Consider the following 23,809-nt stretch of genomic DNA (forward strand, 5'->3'; position numbering starts at 1 on the left):
GGAGGACACTGGCATGATAAAAAGCATTATCCCACCTCAGCAGGACCTGCTTCTTACTGGCCTTTTCCCTTATCTGGCTCAAACCCAGCTTGTTGCCAAACAAAGGTCAGTTTGTTGTGGCCATCCTCTGGTGGTGGGTGCACCTGGGCTGTTCTTATGCAGATGTTTCCCACCACACACCCAAACCTCTCCTCCTGCCCATCGGTGGTGGGGTGCAAACACAGCCTCAGTGAAGCCCCTGTAGCTTTTCCAAATGGGCAATTGCTCGAGTCATTAACCATCCACATTGCAGTCTCTCAAAAGGGGAAGACCTCGTCAGAGATGATATGGAAAAGGCTGAAGTACTCAACGTTCCTTTTGCCTCAGTCTTTACAGGCAAAGCTTACACCCAGACCTCTGCTTGTACCAGGGTTGTTGGGAAGGAGAGGGATAAGTAGGAGCAGGGCCAGCACCTGCTGAGATGCTGGATGTACTCAAATGCACAGAGCCAGACGGGTTACACTGAAGGTTGCTAAGAGACACAGCTGACACGCTTGTCAGGCAACTCTCTATTACCTATGAAAAACACTTATCACACAGTCTCCAATTGACTGGGAAAAGACTTACACATGCTCATTTTTAAGAGAGGCAAAAAGCAGTGCTTATGTGCAGTCAGCACCATCTCAGTATCTGGAAAAATGCTCAGAGCTTGTCCCCTTAGCTGGGTGAAAGCTAAGAAAGCATTCAAGAAGATTTGACTCAGATTTACCAAGGGCAAATTATATTTGATAAATCTGAATAGCTACCGTAATGAAAGGTCTGGTCACGCAGCTCAGGGGACAGGATACAACACACCTTGAGTGTCCTGTGGCTCCTGGCACCACCCCCCGAGGCACACACACGTTAGTAAGCCAAGGCCAGATGGATGGTTGGAGCGGTTGAAAACTGTCTGGGCAGACAGAATTGAAGACTTGATGGCTTCAAGTTGCTTCACTTTTTGGCTAGGAACACTAAGAGTACCCTGGGGTTGTTATTGGGGCTGGTACAGGTCCATAAATTTATCAGTAACTTGGATGATGAGACAGAAGGTGACCCCGTTCATAGCATGGTGGTTGGAACTGGATGATCTTTTGAGGTCCCCTCCAGACCATTCTATGATCAGCAAACTTGTGGGTGATACTATGTTAGAGTAGTAGAGCTCCCCTTCAAAGGGGAGCTGAGAAACTGCAGGGCTGGAAAGCCTCATGACAAAGGTCTACACCTGGGACTGGCTTAATCCAATGTGAACAACTGTCCTGCTCCAAGCAGGAATTCTGACTGGATGACGCTCAGAAGTGCCTTCCAGCCAACATATCTGTGATTTTAAATGCTCAAACAATATTCACGTTTGAAAGATCAAACACTGACTATGCATTCCCTTTCTAGTGGTAAAGAAAGGGTTCTGGGTGGAGAATTTTACAATCTTTAATTAAGCCTGTTTGTTCACAGGTTTATTTAAAAGCACATTAAACCCTCACACTTCCACGTACCCTACATAATACATCTCTAAAGAGTAAAGAAAGTGGAAGACACTCAATGTGCACTACAGTGGAAACACGGTGTGAAGCTTCAAAACCACACCCTCAAACAGCTATGACAGAGAAAGATAAACTGACATGCACAACATTCAAAGTTAGTCAGAACCACCCTTCAAGTGTAGGAACAGGTTCATAGAGAGCCAAGAGATATTTCTCATTCCTTGTAAATCTGCCTTTATTTTTCCCAAAATGGATTACCATAAGTCTCTATCATGCATCATCCCCTATCAAATATTTATTTCCATGATGCAGTCCATTGCTTCTTTAAAGCACTAATATTTTACTTTCATTTAAATATCTTTTCCCGCATTCTTTTAAGGCGTGTAATTTATTTTCAGAATGTTTTTCATTTTGAATCCCTTGAAATGGCACCGATTCAACTTGTTTATAACTAATCAGGCCTATACTCTCTAGGATTTCACTAACAGCTGCATTGGCTGGTCACTTAATAATCTGTCCTGTTTGTAATCTTGTATGAATGAAGGCAGAGCTTCCATAAATTAGGCTGCTCGGAAATGGAATACACTTACAGTGACTATTCAAAATGCCCACTTGCAAGCATAAGAAATACTTCCTGCAAGTTTTAACTGTCCATAATTTTTAACAGTTTTTCAGCATTTAATTCCACAGCAGCTTGCGACTTTTAAAAACAGAATTATTTAAAACTCTTTTACCACCAGTGAGCAAAATTACTTCAAATTTTTTTCCCACAGCATCACAGAGTACTTAAAGTGTACTTAAGTGTTTAAACAAAACACTTCAGCACTTTCTACATCAAGTGTATAGAAGCTATTAGAAGCTATTGATAACAAAAGTATTAACAATCTCAAAATACTTTAGGACAACAAAGTACACATCTAATGAAGAAGTCACATTCCTCTACCTTGGCATATTATCTGTAAACCCAGAGTGCTCAAAAATCACATTTTCTCAAATTCATGAGGATCACTTTATGATCTGGAATCTTTCAGATAGCACATCAAGGTTACAGACATCTACTACCAACCTGAAGTTCAATATCAATACATAATCTTGGAAACAAAATAAATGCCAGCCTAATTTTATAGTCACAGCTGAAAGATCCTATTGATACAGACTACTTTAAGGCTGAGTCTCTATCCTAAATTAGAAATAACTCTCTTGAAGAGTAGTTCAAGATACTTGCTCCGTTTATATTACCATCACTCTCAAATCATGAAAAACATAATAAAAATCATTTGCAATTTTTACTCTGCAACCAGTAAATTCCAGAATGTCTTTTAATGGGTCCTGGTTCTCCTCTACCACATACAAGTGTGATTCACACCTTTACAAAATGTGAACAGCTTCTGCCCCATCTGTCACCTCTGTGAGCTTTTCACTCATCCAGCTCTTTGGCAAGTCCCTGCCTTCCATGAAGTGCAGTGTTTCAGCCTCCCAAGCTCCTGTCAGGTGGGATGTGCTCCCTTTATTCTCATCTTACCCAAGCCAGTACAGGAATAGCCACTCCAAATACCCTCTTCACAGAGGTTGGAAGGGACCACAGTGTGTCATATGGTCCAACCTCCCTGCTCGAGCAGGATCATCTGAGAGCACATGGCACAGAATCGTGTCCATGAAGTTCTCAAATATCAGTGAGGGAGACTCCACAATCTCTGGGCAATTTTTTTCCAGTATGCGGTCACTCACACAGGACAGTTCTTCCTCATATTTAGGTGGAACTTCCTGTACATCAGCTTCTGTCCACTGCCTCTTGTCCTGGTGGTTGGCACCCCCAAGAAGAGCCTGGCTCCATCCTCTTGACACCCACCCTTTAGATATTTACATGCTTTTATAAACCTCCTTTGCTCCACAGAGAGAAACGAGCACTACTTTTCACAACTCCTTTCTCTCCCCACTTAAAACCAACGAGCCATTCATTCTCCATCCCCTCTGATCCACTGGCCCTGGTTTAGTATCGCGTGAGATGCATGTCTGCGTCTCTTCTTTCCCCCAGTCCCACATCACTATCTGAAGGGAGAATTACTTTTAGTTCACCCGTGCAACACTTAAGTGCAAATTACTACGTAAGTCAGTGCGAGAGAGTGCAGAGGGAGGCAGCAAGGGTACTTAAGCAAGCAGCACAGAAGTCTTTTTTCAAAAGCTATCTCTCGGTAAGACACCCCTCTAGACAAACAGTCCCTCTTACAGAAGAATTCACAGAAAACAAAGTTTTTCCCCTTTTCCCAGGACTGAGGCGAACACGCTGAGCTCTGGGAGGAGGATGGGGGGAGGAGAGAAAGAGGGGACGGCAGCCTTGTGCCCGGCTGGGACGGGGCGGCGCTGAGGCGGCCAAAGGGCAGGGGAAACACACGGCCAAGGAGCAGGGGAGAGCCAAGGGCAAGGTCGCGGCAGTGCCCGGCCGTTCCCCCGCAGCCTCTGGGGATCGCCGGGCAGGCCAGGGCTGGAACCGGCAGCGCCATCGGCCGCAGAGGGCGGCCCGGCCACGGCCACGGCTTCCGACCGGCGTGCGGGACTCCCGCCGTAAGGAAGGGGCGAGCCGGAGGCACTTGAGCGCGCTGACCCTCAGCCCGCCGCCCCTTACCCTCACCCTCACCCTCACCCTCACCCTCACCCTCACCCTCCTCTCCCCTTCCCTCCACTGCCTCCCCCCATCCGAGCCCACCCTGGGATCCCGGGATCCCCCGGCCCGCTCCCCACTGCCCCTACCCGCCGCCGCATCACGTGACAGGAAGTCCCGCCCGCGTGCCCCGTCAGGCGCCGCCTCTTCCCGTCCGCCCGTCCCGCTCCCGCCGCTTCCCGGCGCCATGGCCGTGTTCCACGATGAGGTGGAGATCGAGGACTTCGAGTACGACGAGGAGACCGGGACCTACAGCTACCCGTGCCCCTGCGGGGACCGATTTCTCATCACGCGGGTGAGGGACGGCCGGGCAGGGCGAGGGGGAGAACAGGGTGGTGCGGCCCGTGGGCCGCGCAGGCGGCGGGGCCCTGACCGCTCTCCCGGGGCTTTTACAGGAGGACCTGGAGAACGGGGAGGACGTGGCCACCTGCCCCAGCTGCTCCCTGATCCTGCGCGTCATTTACGACCAGGTGGGTGCGCGGGGAGAGCAGTGGGACGCGGTTCCAGCCTGGTTCCTCTGAGTCCCGGTTTGCCGCCCCATGCGGGAAGCACGGGGCAGCGTTTAAAAATCCCTGATTTGGGACTACGTTTCCTGCCTGATCTCTTGTTATTCTGGTCTCCTTCTGCCGTTTTTGGGCTTTAAAACACGCGTGCCTGGGTGGGCGTGGGGTAGGACACAGGCGGGACGAAGTCAGTGATGTGAATGAAGAGCTCTTGTGACTGACTGCGGCAGCCCAGGCAGCAGCCTGGTAGCTTTTCTCACCTGGTGGGCAGATTTCGGCTTTCAAGTTTTGGGAAACAGATTCATACCACTTAAAATCACTCTGTTTTCTAGCCTGGCTGTATCTCGTGGTGTTTTTGAGGTAGAGGAGATCCAAAACCAATGTAAATCGCCTAAATCCCTGCTTGCTGTCTTTAGGAGCAGTTCATGCGGGATGAAGTCGTGGCAGAACCTTTGCCAAACAAGGAATTGGTCAAGTGCTGATGAATGCATCGTGGACTGTGCTGCTTTGGGATGAGAAAGTATGGGGATGGTGACTGCGGAAAGAGATGTGGTCCTCCTCCTAGAAATGCTTGCTGCTGTGGGTTACAAGTGCAATAATTGTCTGTCTTCCTAACATGAATGAAGGTTTTCTGGGACATCAAACACATGAATGGGTTTTGTTCCAAGGGGTTATACTTCAAAAAAAAAAAAAATATAAGTTGCTCTGTGTATTCCAGAAGACTTGAGAAGACTTGATTATAATCCTGATTTACAGCAGGTCAATACACAGATGAAGAGTGTGAAGTTGGGAAAATTACAACATTTAGTCTAGCAGTGACTTCTTAGCCTGTGGAAAAAAACAGGCTTTGTGTGGTTATATGCGAGTGTGAAATGGCATAGAGAGCTGAAATGTTGGGAGGCAAGACTTAGGAGTCCTTAGGACGCAATGCCATACAGAGTTGACACAGTGCAGCATCTCCCAGGATGTGTGCTTGTGTTCTTCGTATGGGCAGAAAACAAGAGACCCAGAGCCAACATTTACCCAGTGCTGGTAAATTGTTTTTACTCCTGTAAGCACAAGGAAGGTGCAGTTGTCTGTGTATCTGCATTGGGGGCAGCACTTGAGTTGGGGCAGATTTGTTTCTTAAATTGCTTCTAATGTTGCTTTGAAAGAACTTTGGTAATTGTTGCCACATCACTCTGACATAATAGTGATAATACTTTTATGGGTGTTGTGTGAAATGGAGTCAACTATTTTTTTACCTCTGCACAGCTACTAATGTGCAAATGGACTGGAACTCGAAGTGGGTTGTATTTTACCCCTATTTTCTCAAAAACTTTGTGGTTTGACTGTTGCAGTAGATATAAAATGGGCTGCAGTTCTTTGTGCCATTTGTAGTAAATTTCTCAGCCTTCCTTTATTAGATTCTGTCACTTCCTGGATAGGACATGCGCACATTTCACTGAATTAATAAAGGCATTTTTTTAATGTAGAAAAGAGGTGGGAGAACCTACTCCACACTGATTCCACGACTGCTTCTTGAATTACAAGCCACTGCACTTAAAGATTTTTGTGGTCATTCCTGTGTTTTAATAGGCTTTGACATCTATGTGGCTAAATTTGGGGGGAAGTACCTGTTAAGAGTTTATAAGCTATTTTGCTCCAGGCACTAAAGATAAGCAAGTTTTACTGGATTCTTGCATTTAATTATTTTTGTTCTTACAGCATTCTGTGAATGTTGAACACTGTAGTTATTTTAAGAAAAGGAGAGAAAAAGAAAACTACACCTAGTTGGAAGTTTCGAATGCAGTAAGCACAACCCTGAGTGTTTCCATGCCTAAACCAGGAGGTGGCACTCGTGTTACTTTGATATCTGTGCTTAAAAAAAATGAATGTTGTGGTACTTTGGTTAGCTATGCCTTATCAAATATTTATTTTGACTATTTAAATAAAGATGTTTAAGATTCCACCAGTGGTTATAATGGGCCATTACTTATTCTGTTCCTGCACCAGCCACAATGATTGCCAGAGGTCTTGAGTTGCTGCTGCTGGGTGATGATAGTGGAAGCTCTTCAGGCTGGTTAATAAAAACTTTCAATCTATCAGTAGATGCTGTAAGGCAAACTTACAGAAACCCTACCTAAGCCCCTGTTCAGATTTCTAGTGCATAAACACCTTCATGATTTTTCCACAGGTGTTCTAAATAAAAGGAATTATATCAATTTTCAAATGCAAGACCAGGGAATGTATGCTCTGATGTAATGCATCAAAATGAGTTGCCAAGTGTATCATCTCTAAAAATGGATAGATTTTGCAGAAATCATTGACCAGATTTTGTTATGTAGTGAAGGTCAGGCCCTTCCTGACTCAGAAAACTTGTGTAGAGAATTATTTGTGCTCTATATGGTCAAATTCCTGCATGGTTGTAAAAAGCGTTAATCAATTGAATTTTGCTTGGCAGGTGCCAAGTAAACATAGCATGTAACAAGTTTTTAATTGATTTTTAGTTGTGTTTCGCACTCATCTGAAATACAGGTATTGGGTTTTTCAAAAGTAATTTTAGGAAAATTAATTAGTTCATTACATCAGTTGGGACTGTCAGTGCTTGAAGTTTCTTACCTGGTGTGAATTGTAGAACGCAATTTACATGCACATTAAAATTACTTGATCACATAGTGTGTATATCAAAGCTTTAACAAAGTGTGCATGATATATACTTTTCTGGAGGTTTTTTTACAGCATACAACAGAAAGGTGGTGTGGCTGACTGTTAGAAAAGGATGTGGCCACATTTGCACACATAAATTACTTTCAACTCTTGTCTCATTTCAGGGTCTTGAGGGACTCAAGACAGTAGTTGCTGTTCCTTGCAAAAAGGAGGCAAAACAAGGATGGGTGTCACGTTTCTTTTTGTTGCCCTTTGAGAATCTGAGAGAGACATTTAAAAACCGTTGAGCTGTTCTGTTGTTTTCCCTTCTGCTCTGCAGAGAGGAGTCCTGCAGCAAGAGTTCATCCTTCATGAAAGCTCAGCAATGCTAAAGCCAAAGGGCTGCCCACTCTTGTCTTTTGTTAACTTGTAAGAAGCTTTTGACTCCAGTGATTGCAGTCATCTTTTAAAAATATTCTTTCATACTGTGTAATTCCAGAACACCAGTCAGGGCAGTCTGAGTAACCCATCAGAAATGTCCCTCGTCAGGAATTCAGTCACAAGATTTCCTCAGAGCGCCACAGGCTCTGGTCCCTCATGAGTTACTTGTGTATTACGTGCTCTTACAAACCAGTAGCTCACTTTTTTTCTCAAAAGGCAATTGTGTAGGACACAAAGAAGACTTTTGTTTGCTACTTGTATCTGACAAGCAGATTGATTGATCATGTGTTTGATTAGGTCCTTGGGTCTGTACAGAGGAGTCCAGTGTGGTGAAAACAGCATCACGTGAACATTAATGGAGTACTTCATACTTGGTAGAGACTAGAGAGGGTGAAACAATTTATGATGAGTTTCAGATATTCAAGCTGTGAAATTTCTCATACTGTTGAACACCCCTGAACTCCTGTGTAACACTGAAAACAAGCAGTACGCTCTTGTTGCCACAATTTTATGGGAAGAAATGGAAGATAACTTGGTCTTCATTAAACTAAAGAGGCTTAGCCTCCCTGATCCGTCAGATTCTTGTTTGCATTTCAAAGAAACTTGCTGAGAAGGTCATGTACTTCCGGCTCATTGTGCCTGTATATCAGTGGTGTACATGATTAGTTTTGAATAGTTGCTCTAGAAGTCTGTGACACAGACCCTGGACCTTCAAGAGGTGAGGTCATTAGGCCACTGATTTTGCTGTTGCAGTTGTTTCATTGTCCATGTATCAGGGAAATTGTAGTGTCCTAGAGGACCCTTTATAAGTACCTTGACATATCTTCTCTCCATCACAGTTCTTAATTTTGATTCTCAGCACCAGTCAAAAAAAAAAGTCTTCCTTGCAGAGCATCAGAGCTAAAGATCATTACACAGGTCACCAAGTCTATCTACCAAGAAGCAGATACTGATTAATTTCAAATAAACCAGCAAAATTTCATTTAAGTTAGTGAACTGAAAACTACATATTGTCATGAAGACAAGCAGTTTCTGAATCTTCCATTTCCATCTCTTCCAATTTAACACTCAGATCATGCTAACTGTAGGGATAGGTACTTGTTACACTGAAAACTTCTTGAAATGTTTTTACAAATAAGATTTATCAAGATGTTTAGTGCAGTAGTTAAAGTTTGCCATGAATTTTCTCCTAGCAGTTCCACGTGGATTGCTTTGATTCTACTTCGTGGTAACTTAAAATGCTAATTTCTCAATATCTCTCCATAGTAGCCATGGCAGTAGCCAGAGGATCCTGTGAAGATGCTGAGCTCATGAGCCCTGAAACTGGTCAAACCTGGTGAGTGACAGAGGCAACAACTGAGAGAAGCTGTGCCAAGAGCGAAAACAGCTGTCACAGTGCCACCTGTGGTCAGGGAGGAAGTGGGTCAAAGGGACCAACCAAAAGGATAGAACCTTAAGTGACCCATCATCACTCCTTCCCACCCCTTGCTGTCACCATTTTGATCTGTTTGCACACCAGGTCACCTCTCCAAAATTCTTGGCAGCTTACCAGTCCAGCACAGGCTTCCTGTCATGTGCAAAATCATTGCTGTGCCATTGACCCTGTCAGTGAGTGCAGCCAGGCAAGAGAAGCTTGCCCTGAAGGTATGGTGGAGTGTAAAGGTCAGAGCAGAGGTGCCCCATCCAGAGGTGGTAATTTTTAATTTTTATATCAAAACTGAGATACTTATCTTGTTGTTTGCTGAACCTGTTGGTTTAGGGAAAGATCCAACTATTAAGACTCAGGGTAAAATCAGCAGGAGCTGGCAATAAGTCACTTCTTCCGTGACCTATTCAGGGCCTTTCCTGCTCCATGGCAAATGCTTTTATTTTGGTCTCAGTTGTCCTTCTGGACAAGTCAAAGGACAACTTTTTGAAACATTCAGTACTTCCAGTAAAAGATTTCCATCCACCAGAACACTAAATAGCTGCACCACTTCTTAGCATGATCTTTGTGGATGAACTCCTATGGTGTTTATACAAAATACCAATTTCTGGTATACTTTTCGTAACAATGACTATTTCACACTGCATAGAAAAAAATGACAATTTTCAGGGGAGGGCTTTTTTTTCCCCCCCCTTATCTTGAAAACGATACTATTTAGCAGTTTTTATTTCTGCATGTCTCTGATCTGATGTTGATTCTTTCCGTGAAAATTTCGTACATATGCAACACAATACCATCTTAAGGTATTTGGTTTTAGACAATAGCAAGACTGCAGCATAAATTTATCATTTTTATCACTCTATAATGGATTAGAACTGATTTTTTGCCCTGTGATGGATGTTAAGATTAATGTTCATTTAATGACAAAGTAGATAAAGCATGAGCCCTTACTTATCCTACTTGCTCACTCATTAGGGTAGAATACATTTGACTTTTTATATTATGCAGAGGCCTCTGTGGCCCCCAGCGCACTGCACAGGTCTTCCCACATTGATGGGTTCTGGTGTACATCCCTTAGCTAGAACCAGACTTTGAATTTAGATATGTAAACAGTCTGGAGGCAGAGATGCAGACAAAACACCTGTCAGTCTCACAGTCTCTCTTGCAGAACTACTCAAGAGGGTCATTTCAGAGCCAGTAAGGAAAGCTTCTGTCCTGGAGGCTGAGCTGGACTGTGGCAGCAAAATATGTAAGTGCATCAGAGCAGGACTGACTGTCCCAGGGCAGACCAAGGTCTTCTTGGTCCCATCCCATCCCCAGCACTGCCCAGCAGCTAATGAAGAGTCCATGCAAGCATTTGGGGATACTTCCCTAAAACCCTCCCACACAATTTGAAGGTCATGGACTTTTTGAGACTGATGCATTGTTGTTTAATGCCATGAACAATACATATGTTTCGATGAATTTGTCCAATCACTTCTGGAATCCACATCACGACTTAAAATTCACTGCATCCCATGGAAGGGAATTGCCCAAGTTAACTGTGCTTTATGAAGAGACATGTCTCATTGTTTCTTTTGAACCCACTGCACTGGGGTTCCTTTAAAGACACCTTTTGGATAGGAAGAGACAGTGTTCTGCTCTCAGCTCTCTAGCCTACTGAGGACTGTTTAGATTTTTTCCTTATTTTTCTGCACCATTTTTGAAAGGGAAATAAGAACTGTGCACAATTCTAGACCCAGGTGCATCATGCATACATTTGCATAGTGATATTTGTTCTTTGTTCTGCTCTCTATTTTCCAAAAATTCCTAACATATGGTGTTCTTTTTTGACACTTGGTGAGCACTGGGCTGACATTATCTTAGAACTTATGTTTAATAAGGAAATAACTTTTTAGAATCTAAGGCTTAGAATAACCTTGTCTTTCTCCTTCTGTCTCTTGCTCATGGCCTAGGTGGTTTTTAGAAGGCAAGGTGATCTAAGTGAGGTATCATGGGTTCAGGTGGTTTTTCTGCTAGTCCCTCCCACAACCTCCTAACAGCGGCTGATGAAGGTGCGCAGGCTCCATGCATTTTGGTAGCACTGTCCAAGACTGGTTTATCTCCACTCTTCCCATCATTTAGCTGGCTTTATTTGTTTAATATTGTAATATGTTACTTCCCTTCCATGTTCATTTTAATTAGCCCTATTGCACTTCTTACGTTACTTCATCTCTTCCTTCAAAGCTGCATCTGTGTGCCTCTTGTATTTCCTTGTCTCATGGCTTTCCTCATGGTTATCTGAGTTTTCTGGGCAGTGACACCTTTTATTTGAGTTGATGCAGTCTTTCAGTGTGAGATTTCTTTTAGTTTTGCATACACTGTATTTGCTTTCCTAAAAGAAGTAGGGATACTGCCCAAGATGCACATATGAAATAGTGTGCTTTTTGAAAGGGCAAAGAATATTTTCTTTCATTCAAATCTACTATTTCCTTGTAACTTTGTTTTCTAGTATTGGCCCTCAGGGGGAAGTCTTAGCCTGAATAAATCATGAATGATAAATGTGATAGACTGAAGGATTCTTGTTTTTCCTTGTGAAGAAGGGGTTAATTATAACTCACAGTTTCTCTCCTCTTGCAGAACTACTCAAGATGAAGCTATTTCTTGGAAGAATACCCTTAGGAAGTTAGTGACCTAGAATGAGTTTGGCATAGAATTGCCTTTTAGCCTTAACTGTGATATTTGCTACTGCTGTCTCCTAGACAAATGGGTTTTGACAGGCTTTGCAAACAGCCTGAGGTCAGAGCCTACGAGCTTTCCTTGGACAAGTAAAAGCTGTGGTGTCAGGAACTTAATATGTTTTTTGAGACAAACATCAAAATTCCCAAACCTGGGGAGGGTGCACAGTGGGGCAGTGACAGGCAAATGCAACCCCTCACAGGACTGGGAAAAGGACATGGCAAGCAGCTAAACATGGTCCCTGCCAGGGATGGTTCACGAAGTTCAAGCTCTGCTTTGAACTGGAATGAAGACTGTATTTTTAATATCCCTTGACATAAGACCCAGAAGAGAGCAGGTGATGGCACACCAAACTGGCACCCTGCCTTGGGCATCAAAATATGCTTCTGTGGCCCCTACACCTCCACCACAAGCTGCTTAGCTACCTAGAGGTGGGATTTTGCTGTGGATGAGCAAAAGGGTGAGCAAAAGGGTGAGCAGCAGAGAGGCCTGATACCTAAGCTTTTCCTGTGTGGATTTCCTCTATGCACACTGAACTGAGGGTAGTGGGGCAGCCTGGGGGGATGCATGATTCGGGGCCCACCTCGTCCTACTTAGTAGAGGAAGGATTTTCTTCCCATCCCAGCTGTTTGTTCAGGCACTAACCTCAGAATTTGTTTCTCACTCGGTAAATCTCACAAGTATCCCAGTAGTTAGGACTCTTTGGTTATCTCCTGTGCATACACAGGTGGGGGGTGATGTATAGGAGATGCACACTGGAAGAATTTATTCTGGCCCCTAAAAAACACTCTGACTCTTGCAGATCCTTAGATAGTTTTTTTTTTCCTTGATACTTTTTTTCAAGTCTGGGATTTTCGTAACTGAAGGAGAATTCAAATAAATCAGCAACCAGAGTAAATGCCAAGCAACCACAGTTAAACTTTGTCAGTTTTTAGACTAATAGACCCCCTTCTCAAGATATTGTGCCTAACAGGATTTGATTGCGCTTTCTTGGCCAGAGAATTTCTGTCAGTACTTCTGCCAAATGCACGGTCTCACAGAGGGAGGATTTGATAGAGATCCAGGTTAAGTCAGCCTCTTCATTCAGAGACAGTGACTGCCAGCCCCACACAGGCTGCAGCAGGGCCACCCAAATGTCGAGTTTCCACTGAGGAAGGCCAAGTTCCCCATATTCTTTTTTATTTTTGCAACCGTAGCAGGGCTGTGTCCTTGGGTTCTTTCCATGCCAAATAAAGTGTCTGCACATTTTGTCTGGTTCAGTTTTGTACGGTTGAGGCCTTTATAGCAGAGGCACCTGCAAAAATAGAACTCTGAAGAAACAGATTCATTTCTGACAGGTTAACCAACCTGAGGAGTAGGAAATTATTGTGCTAGATCTGTAAATACATTTGCAGCTTGCCTTGCAAGGGCAGCTTGTGAAAATTAAACTGGCTGGGAATATCCTGAGCCCTAGGCATAGAGCACCCTCTGAGACACAGCTTATATAAAATGTTCCGAGGCAGATCCTGCCATCCAGCACAGCCGTGCAAATCTATAGTAATGCAGGCTTTAGGGATGTTACTTCAGATCCACTTCACCCAACAGAAGAGCAGAATTTAAATGAATTACCCATGAAGAGAGAATAAAGAACATGTGCAGTAAATAATACATTTCTGGGTTTTTTGCCCTTCATGACTCTCTCTCATAAATGTTTCAGCCTCAGTCTGATTGCTGCTTCACTGTGTCAGCCAAAAAACCAGACTGAGCAAGTGCATTTCAGTGTCATTCCCATCTGAGGCTGTTATGGCTCAGGGAGAGACAGAAGCACAGACAAAACCCTGATTTCTAAGAGCACGACATTGTCCTCACCAGAGCCATATTTGAAATGCCTCATGACACATTCTGTGACGTCCCTTGGTCAGATACAGCTCCCATTTTGTTTATTTTTTATCTCTTGCAGAACTGAAAAATAGGTAGGAGAGAGGGAAAGCAATTGTAAATTCATAAAAATCAGTTTGGTCCCAAAGTGTCAACTGAAGTATTTCATCATTTATGAAATAATTAATTTTATTCTGAAGAAGTCAATATGACATCTCACAGTATTTCTCACCCTGCACTATCCTGCCACCCAGGCTGGCACTTGACACCAACCTTGTGTAATTTTGGCTCCTCCAAAACCTAATTTCTCAGGGGATGTTATGAGTATTTTTTTATATTTTCTTTTTTTTTCTTTACATTACAGTTGGATCCTTTCTATGCACTTATTTAATTCAGCTGTACAATCTCTATTACAATACCCTTCAAATGTAAGATACCTGATTGGAATTAGCCTCTGCCACCATAAAGTGACCTTGCTTCATGAGGTTGGTCAGGCTGTGATTCCCACCACTGGATGCACCTGAACATTCCCCTGCTGTGTTACGCATGTTCTTGATGTTCCTGAGCAGTTGTCCAACACTAACTCAGGAGCAAAATACCTTGCTGAGATTTGAGGAGCCGCATCCACACCTGAAATATCCTTTTCAGAAAATCTGAAACTACTCAGTTTTATAGTCTACTTTCTTACTGAGCCGACTGCCTTATTTTAAACTTCTCAAATGTGTTTTATCAATATGAAACACTGTTTAGTTTTGCTCATTCTTGCACTTTCCAGTCTTTACCATGCAGATTCTTTCCGGCATTTTCCCACAGATGTAGCATTTTGTAATTCATTGCTTGTGACTGCCAAGAAATGACAATTCCAAGACTGTCCATAGTAAATGAGATGAACCTCTTAAAGAGGGACAAAACCTCAGCTACAGATTTGTGCTTCTTTCTGACATGTCCAGCTGGAAAAATCTTGGTCTCTGTAGAATAGATGACCACCTGTACATTCTCACTGTGTGAGAAATACCTCCTCCATCTTGTCAATTCTGCTGGTACTTGCTGTGTTCTCCATTGCTGTGTCTTTCTATTGCCAAAACCAAGAAAAAAAAGAATATGGTTCTCCTGTGTTCTAATGGATGTAGACTTTTTCCACATGTAAGGGGTTTACTAATTTTGCTATTTATTTTGCAGGTGTGTTTTAAACATTTTTAATAATAGAGTTGCACTGATGAGACCTATGCCCTTTTTGGAGCTTAATATGCTGTTCTGTTCAGAGAGACAAATCATTGGCCTGGCAGACCTAAATCCACAAAGTTGAGGGGTTTTAACAGTACTGGCACAGGTGCAATGATCTGGCAAAGGGGTGCAGAGAAAACCCAACCCAATTTTTTTGTTGTCAAGAGTCAAAATGGGAGTTATCTGGAAGGACAGGGTTTCATGGTCTGCACTACATTTCCAATCTTTATCAGTCTTCCTACTAAGAAGCAGAAAATTTGTGGTTTTATTTGACATCCAGAGTCACCTTGAAACCCCGTAATGAAATATCAATAATTGAGGATAGCTGTTTGCTAAAAAGATTACTGACAGGTATGAAATAACAGTCAGCAATACCTATAAATATATTTTATGTCTTGGTCATTTTCCTGGCAGACTTCAGTCTTTCATTGAGTAGCAGCCCTGGATTTGAACACTTATGCACAGAAGAATAGTAGGATGTTTTTGGGGGCGCTGGAGGGGAGAAAGTGGAGGTTTTTTTTAAAAATCAGTGTACCATGATGTTCCTTGGTTAGCACAAAAGTGTAATTCCCTCCACAAGTGCAGAGGTCTGTTTCAGTTTATTCTTTTTGCAGTATGCTGTATATAAAGAAAAACAAGATGAGATAACTCTTCCTGGAGAAAATCCAGAATTTTAATTAAAGAAGTGGCATTTTCACATTGATTTCTTACTGGCTGGAGTTCATGGCCATACTGCCCATATATGCTTTCGTGTTAAGAGCTTTCCAGATGACCTTCTCTACAAATGCCTTTTTTCCCTGCCACTAGAGGTCATAAAAACAATAAAGAATGGAGACACAACATACCCATTAATTTGGGACTAGAACATTTTTACAAGGTGGACCTGAGTCTGTGGTCCTGGAAGCCCCCAGGAGGGGGACAGCATGCGTTAATGTTATGCAGACTGAAGGAAAGGCATCAGAATTGGACCCAAAAGATTAGAAGTCACATTTCTCTACCTTTGCATGTTGTCTTTAAATTCAGAGTGCTCAAAAATCACCAAGTTTCTCAAATTCATGAGGTCACTTTATGACCTGAAGTCTTTCAGATAGCACATCATGGTTATGGACATCGACATCTTTTTTCAGGCTTCTTGCCTTTTAATTCATGTTTTCATGCTTTTCACTCTAACACAGTAACTAATTCAAAGTAAAAATGAAGGATGTTTGAAAATGGACATTCTTATCTAAGCTGTTTCTGACAATAGCTGTAACTTTATTTAAATCACTACAACATCAACATGAACCGCATAATATCTGTTACAGAGGCCTAAGACTGAGAATAAGACTTAGGTTTTTTTTAAAAATTACCTCACTAACTTCAAAACCCTTTCTGTAATTAATTGCTACTAAATGCAGCAACACCTGCTGGTAAAAGAAGTGGCCTGACTTTGAACTCCAATCAGAGATTCTCAATTGTTTGTTTTATGTACCTGGTTCAGTTCTGCTGCTGAGGTTGACAGTCATGTCAATGAGCCGTCCACATTCCCTTTTTCACTGCTCCCACTTCAGGAAGCAAATATGTTCAGTTCTACACATGAAAATGTAAAAAAGCCTTTCCTTGTCAGGCATGTCATTAGGAACCAGTACTTGCAACAGAAACCTGAGGCTGCTGTCATTGTAGTAGCCTAGTTGGGTTGTTCTGCTGTGTTCCAGTGCCATAAAAAGAAATGGACAGATGTACTTCGGAACTGAAATGAAATTCACTTTTTCCCATTTGCCTCTTTATTCTTTCTCTCTGTTAAGAATCGAATTATGATTTTCCTTGTTTTGCTGAGTCTGCGGTCTTTGCTAGCACGTAATTTTTGTAGACATGTTCACACGAGCTGCCAGTAAAGGTCCAGAAAAACAATTTTTTATCAAAATTTGCCAGTGTGTTGAAAGCAAGACAGCCCAGAGGAAAACGTTCTTTCTTATGATGGGTGACAAGGAAGTAGAACCCAGCACCTTGCCATGGGCAGCCTGGCCTGGGGAACCTCTTTCATCACTGCCTGTGTGAGCATCCCAGCTCTGTTTCAGAGAGCAGAGAAAACAGTGGGTCTTGTTCCACACTGAAACCAAACTCAGAAACCTTGGAAACTCCTCAAAATGGAATCACCACTGTCTGCCAAGTCTGAGCATCATGTTACATCTAATCTTGAATGAAACTGCCAAAATTGTATATTTTTCAGAGAAGACAGACATCTTCTTGTAATTAGCAAATTATGGTCTCATTGTTCTTACTTTGCTTATCAAGTTATTTTCCAGTGTCAAGACCTATTTTGTTTCACCCTTTCCTCTCGTTGCTGATTTAAGAGTTGTTCTTGGCACTAGAGAATCTTAAGAGTTCTGTCACGGGCTGCACGCAGAAGGTTGTTCCAACAGCAGGAGCTGGACCCGAAACCATTCATTGTTTATGTAAAACTAAAAGTTATTTCCTTAGCATCAGCACCAGGCTCTGTTCCTGGGCTTGTGCGCGTGCGAATCTACGCAGACACCACAGACTGACCGCAGGTTGCTGCTCTAGGAAATTAATGTTTCCTTTGCTTCTGCAAACAGAGGAATCAACAGCAAACTGCCCTGAAGAAATGGCTCTTGCCAGTGTCTGGGAGCTTGCTATGGCAGCCAGGGATCCGTCAGCTGGACTGCGTGAGCTCAGGAAGCACCAGTGCTCAGCCAGACTAAGTGGTCTTCCAGGCTCTGTGGTTTGTTGACTGATTTGTAGGCGAAGGCAGCTCTTGGCACCACAGATGGTAAGTTTTTGATGAGTATGACACACAGAGAAACTAGGTAAGACAACAAAAAGCCAGGAGTTTATAAGACAACTTGTCCAATGAGAAATTTCCTGCAAGACTTATTTTTTAATTGACATGATGGGTTTTATGTGTCTGCCCGCTTGAAATATTTTGACTATTAAACTCTGTTCACTGCTGGGCTCTTGATTTCTAAGCAGGCAAATTGTGTGCTAATAAGAGGGAAAGCAGAAGAGGGTGACAGTAATGCAATGACCTGTTGTCTCTGTAGGGCTGTTTTGCATCAAACATTTTGGTTTGGCTATAGCTTTTGACCACTTTTGGTTTGTAGAGTAATCCCAAACTAGATGTATAAAGGGTGATTGACAGAAGCAGCCTTCCAATGGCTTGTACTCAGATATAAATATCTGATGTTCTCCATCTTGAACTCCTGATACATCAAAGTACCAGTTGATTTTCTTTCAGAGCTGCAATTAAATTTTTTGTGTAATTATTACATTAAATGATAAAAAAGAGGCTGTAAAAACCCCCAGTTTTCACCTAATAGCATATTAAGAAGTGAATAAAAAATACCATGAAAAATACAATACTAAAGGATGTAATCCTTTAAAGCTCATTTATGCCTGTAACAATGTAAGTGACATTATTAGATTATTTGTTACCAGTCTGTAAGACTGAGGGACTAATAAATGCAGGAGCAATCTTTTGAGTAATTGCACAAAATAAGTTAGATATTTTAAAAATATTTGGTGGTTTTATATTATGCATATTTTTAAAAAGTTGATTACTTTCACCTTTTTCTCAATTCGTAACACAAAATTACCATTGGTATAAATAAATATCACGATAGTATTACCAAAGGTCATGGATTCTAGGAAAGGTCACTGTACAGCTACTTAGAAACTGGATAATGCATTCAGCCCTTACTTAGGCTGGTCTACCTGTAACTTAGGTTCAAGCTAAGAAGAACCTTGCAAACAATCCTGGCACCTGTATCTGTTCTGTGTCATGGAAATTCTGCTGCAGCTTTCCAGCCTACTCAGCAGAAATTTATAGAACATTTATTATTAATATTAGAGTTAACATCTTAAAAATATTACAGAGACACTTCTGAAAATTTAAATTCTTATTCCTTTGGGACCAGATCATGCTGTAACACAGCATCCTACACAGTGGGGTCTCTCAGTTTGTGAACAAAGAAGCTGTCTTGGAAAAGTGTGCTGTTGGATTTAACTCATTTGAGGAAACTGCAGATGGTAGCAAGTTTGTTCTTGGCTGTCACCTCTGTGCCTGAAGCCAGATCTTGGGGGAATTGGAAGAGCTGGGCACTGGGGTTGGGCTCCTGGAAGGGATTTTAGCCTGGGGAACCTTTGGGATTATTTTCCTTCCACTTAACTCCAGTTTAAAATTTATATATGACATCTAAATTAATCATCAAGAATCCCTCCCTAATCAGTAGAGAAAGCAAGCATTTCTAGATAGTGATTTACTCATATTGGTTGAGTACTTGCCATTGGTTACCTCTGGAAGTGTTCTCTGCTCACCAGTAAAAGAAACTTAGACAACTACCTCAGTTGTGACTACTGTTCAGGCGGCCCCATTTAGCAGAGGTGAATCCTGTTCCATGTGTCTAAAGCATAATAATCCCCAAGAGTGCTAGCTAATTAAAAAAAAAAAAAAAATTAAAATTAGCAGCTAGAAAGATAGCAAAACTACTATGGCTGCTCTCTCAAGTCATGCAGCCAGATTGTTTTTCCAAAACATCCTTCCAAACCACCTGGTGAATAAGCAGCTGTGAACTGCCTGAAGAGTATGCCAGAGTTCATGCTTTCCAGGGACTCTACATTTGGAGTCCTTATTCAGACCTTTCTAATGAAACCAGTGGAAATTATGGCAAAGGTCTGCAAAATCAAGCCCCCTCTAAGATGCTGGCAGGTGCAAGTCCTCCTGTACATTTCTGTAAGACTGTCAGGTGATGGCTAAATGAGGGTATTGCCACTGGATGCTTTCCGACTGGGTTTTTTGCAGACTAGCTGTGCTGCAGCATGAGGAAAACAAGGCATTAAGAAATCATAACACAATGAAGGAAATAAAAATACATTTTTCTGTTCACTGATACACTTTATTCAGGGCAGACACGTGCAGTTTGCATAGCTTAAAAACATGGACTTAAAAACATGTTACCTATTTGCAAAACACTTCTTTTTTACTCTCTTCCAATATGTTTGCAGTTTGAATCAAACTGCTGGAGATAAAATGAGATAGTCAGAATCTGAAAGCGCTCACTCACATGTCACCTTCCAGCTGTTATGGAAACCCAGGCTGTTACTGTTCTTGTCTTGGATCCCTGAATATAGCTCCATTCCTTCCTGAGGAGATCAGTAATGGAAGCTATTGCATTTTAATCAGCAGACAGTATTACAGCTCAATGAACATCTCCAAGGAAGGACCTGGAAGCACTTACACGTGGACTGAGAGATACCCTCAACATTTCTGTGCTACAGGATTTAGCATGAAGGTTGATAAACCTTCTTTCCCCATTTAGACTTCAGGTTAACACATGGAGAGAAATGCTGCTATTGTTTCTCTGTGTCAGTGATGGCACCTCACCTAACAGGACAAACCCCAATGGCCAGCCCCAGGGCCAACACTGACTGCGTCAACTGGGGCTCGGTTTAAAAGTACTTTGAATAATATTTCAAGTCTTCATTTTCTTCCATTTACCATGAGCTGGGAGAGGAATAAACCAGGCTGTTTAGTAAGGGCTGTCACTGAAAGGTGACCTGCTCTTGAATCTGACCTTTTAGCTCAGCTTCATGGGTGGGTTTGGCTCAAAGCACTCACTGTGCCTGAGTTGCACAATTCAAAGAAACAGGTGGAGTTACACTCTAAGATATTTATTCGTGTTATGCTGGAATTCCTTTGCTCTTGCCTGAGGCTCTGCTTCAGAGGCCGTCAAAGTTTAAACTGCTTCATTCTTGCATGAAACATTTTGTCCTTACAGTTGTCTCCTGTCACTGGGAATTAGCGGAACCTGAAATGTTGACCTTGTCTAAATACAGAACTGAAAGTAATTCCATGTTTTGTGGTGCTCAAAGCATCATTGTCTGCTAGTATTGCATGAAAGTTGGGTAAAAATGAGGAAAACATATCAGCATCCTTAGCTGCCACTCTTTGTTGAGCCCAGTTCCATGAGGAGAAGAGTTTAGATGATGGATCTAACCACAGGGGCAAAGTCTAAATGACCACAATGAGGAAACAGTATTGGTACAAGCAACCAATTCATTTAAAAGGCATGTAGGAGAAAAAGTAGGAAAAACAGGGATAGATGCTTTGCCTTTGGTTTTTTAAATTTGTGTGTACTAAGTTATGTTTATATTAGAGGGAAGTGTGCTCCACAATCCATGTCCCCTGGCTGCCTTAGTACGGAGACCTCCTAGACCACATTGTAGCTCCCTTCTGGCCCATGCTCTGGAATTTAGTTCCCTTGGAAACCAAACACACATTTACTCTGTTACTAAGTGAAACAAGTGTATTAACAATTATTTTCTAAATGGTACTGCATCATACATTTTCATTTTATTTTTTGAAGAGGTATTAGGTAACATATTTTTCTATTGTACATATATCTACAGCAAACCTTACTTTCTAGGCTTTTATCATTATGTTAAAAAGTAGTATAAATGAAGATGTCCATGTCTCTGAAATTTAATTCCAAACATTTCCCCTCTAAAAAATATTTTCATTCTTCGTGATAAATATCACTTGTGTTCAATTAACATATTTGTATACACATTTTTTTAACATTTACCTAAATTCTGAAGGATTATATTCCCAGTGCAGTGTCCAAAATATAATAAATAATACATAATAAAAAAATCTGGCATACTTATAATTTAAAATAAAGGAATCACGTGTCATTAACAAAAGCATTTTACTCAGCTTTTATGCAATTAAAAAATTCTCTTTTCTCACCCTAGATTTGGGCAATGGTCAGGGATCACTTGGTGTTCTGGAAGAGGTTTCTACCATCCTCTCAGCTGAAAATTAAAGCAATTTCCAGAATGTCACCGGGAATTTTAAATGACACAGCAGAAGCAGTAATAGATTCTGATGCTATTAAAGAAAGCATAAGTGGTAATCAAGATGATTGGAGTGATGCCTGAACACAGTGTAGAATCTGTAGCACTCAAAGCAGGCAGACAGCTAGACACTGGGAGATGTTTTGGACAACACAACACAGAATGCTCTTTGTGTCTTCTGTTGTAACCAATTTTATATGCTTGGTACGAATTTATTATGATTTACTGAGAGCAGGTGACTGGAAGGCTCTGAGCAGAATATTCTGTTACTCCTTCCTTTCTCTAAAGTCTAAACAATGTGCTGTACATTTAAAAAACCTCACAATTTTCTGTCTCTTGAAAAGAATTCAAAACCTAAGAGAGTTTCATTAATGATGTCATTCCCCTTTAATATATACATAGGACTATAACTGATTTACACTATAAATCAGATGTGGTGCTGATGTGGGAAGACTCCCAAATCTTTGTTCTGTCTTAGCAGGCTCTTGGAAAGTGTTGTCATCACTGATTTTATCTTCAAAATGGACAGTACCTTAATGAGATACTGAAGTGGAAGTTTGCTTGGCTAGTGCATACTGTGTGAGACCATTCTTGTTACTTAACCTCATCTCTCATTCACTCCTTTGAAAGACAGCAGGTCAGCAGCAATGGAGGCTCTACAGAAGAAGCTTCTTTAGAAAATTTGGTCTTTTCCGGATCATCTTGAAGACCCACGACAGCAAGAATCTACACAATCTTCTTGGCTAAAACTGACAGCTTGAAAGACTTAACTCAAGGTGCAAGCAAATGGAAGCAAACCAATATTTTTTTCCTAGGTAGCCACTGTTGAAACTGTTTCCCTTCACTTGCTGTTTTCAGCCAGTACTTCTGTTACTGTAACAATAATAGTAATAATAATAATAATAGTAATAAGCTCATCCCATGGCTTTACAAGAGCAGATGGATGCTGCTGATTCCTTCTATTCCCAAATAAGCAGAGAAGTTGTTACCCTCCTTACTACCACAAAAGTTTCCTGAGGAGTTGTCCTTAAATATAATTAAAACAACAGCAAAAAAAATTGTTAATATTTCAGTCTCATTCTCTCATCCAAATTAGACTGTGGACAAGGATTTAAGGAAGGGTGTGCCAAACATTGAGGACTGTTAGTATTCCAAGTCAATTAGAGCATTTAGTGCCTAATTAACTGTTAATTTATGCTCTGTGTAATCTCACAGAGAGTAGAAATTTGGCTCAGGCTAATTGGAAAACAAAATTTTTGCTATTACATGTGGAAACATCTATTACTTTTATACATACAAAACCTATTTTGTTTTATATGAGTTGAGGGCACTGTAAAACAAGGCTAAACTCCTGTCCTAGTTTGGCTGGCTTCCTCTTACAATTTCAAAAGTCTCACATTTTTTCCTGTATCCTCAGTAGTCATAGAATATGCTGAAGACAAGCTGTCTGGCAGCCAATTTTCCATGTTTCCTTCAAAGGGCAAACTTAACTGCCTTCTGCAATAGCAGAGTTGAGAATTTATTGATTCTCACAGTCTCTCTATTCCCTGCTTCACAGAAAAAATAGAAATTTTAGCTAGAGCTGGATTAACCAAGAGCCGGGCTTTCAAATGAGAGGCATTCCTGACTTCCCTGCATGCTGCAGCAAACACAAACATCTTTCTTGTCCTTGCAGGAAATGGATCTTAAATCCCAAGCAGAAGTAATGTTACACTTTGGAGACTTGACCTCTTCAGAGACCTGTCATCATCTCTGACGTAGCCCATGGGAACGTTCAAATTGCCACACCTGATTTGCATTCTTGTTACATGCACACAAAAACAAGTCCTTCTCATCTTCACTCTTTCCTGCCTCTATGCACTTGCCAGAAAGGACATGGACAATCATTCCATTCTACAAGATGAAAGAAGAAGGGAAAGAAAGAAAAAATTAGAAATGAGGGATCTCCAGTAAAAGCTAGGCCATGTTTCAGAAAATTTCACCAGTAATGACTGGTTGTTCAAAT

The 23,809-nt window shown here is 41.7% G+C and overlaps 3 protein-coding genes across 7 annotated transcripts in view; 1 reads left to right on the forward strand and 2 right to left on the reverse strand.

Annotated features, from left to right (window-relative positions):
* The window catches only part of OXNAD1 (oxidoreductase NAD binding domain containing 1), a 19,894-nt gene extending 15,550 nt beyond the window's left edge, over window positions 1–4,344 (reverse strand). For all 3 annotated transcript variants that reach the window (XM_032108620.1, XM_032108610.1, XM_032108600.1), the window contains exon 1: window positions 4,245–4,344. In XM_032108620.1, the coding sequence (XP_031964511.1) occupies window positions 4,245–4,344 (100 nt within the window). The remainder of the gene's footprint in view (window positions 1–4,244) is intronic.
* Window positions 4,315–22,716, forward strand: DPH3 (diphthamide biosynthesis 3). 2 transcript variants are annotated; one of them, XM_032108655.1, is made up of 3 exons: window positions 4,315–4,450; window positions 4,551–4,625; window positions 5,075–6,609. In XM_032108655.1, exons 1-3 carry the CDS (start codon window positions 4,343–4,345, stop codon window positions 5,138–5,140), a joined length of 249 nt encoding a protein of 82 aa, XP_031964546.1. In that variant the 5' UTR covers window positions 4,315–4,342; the 3' UTR covers window positions 5,141–6,609. The 2 variants fall into 2 exon arrangements, with proteins under 2 accessions (XP_031964546.1, XP_031964536.1); XM_032108645.1 differs by lacking the exon at window positions 5,075–6,609 and adding an exon at window positions 17,529–22,716 and having other exon boundaries at window positions 4,319–4,450.
* GALNT15 (polypeptide N-acetylgalactosaminyltransferase 15) overlaps window positions 20,432–23,809 on the reverse strand; it is a 37,572-nt gene continuing 34,194 nt past the window's right edge. For both annotated transcript variants that reach the window (XM_032108551.1, XM_032108562.1), the window contains exon 11: window positions 20,432–23,697. In XM_032108551.1, the coding sequence (XP_031964442.1) occupies window positions 23,551–23,697 (147 nt within the window). In that variant the 3' untranslated portion in view covers window positions 20,432–23,550. The remainder of the gene's footprint in view (window positions 23,698–23,809) is intronic.

Source organism: Corvus moneduloides, chromosome 1 (assembly GCF_009650955.1).
Source record: "Corvus moneduloides isolate bCorMon1 chromosome 1, bCorMon1.pri, whole genome shotgun sequence".
NCBI classification, from domain to species: domain Eukaryota; kingdom Metazoa; phylum Chordata; class Aves; order Passeriformes; family Corvidae; genus Corvus; species Corvus moneduloides.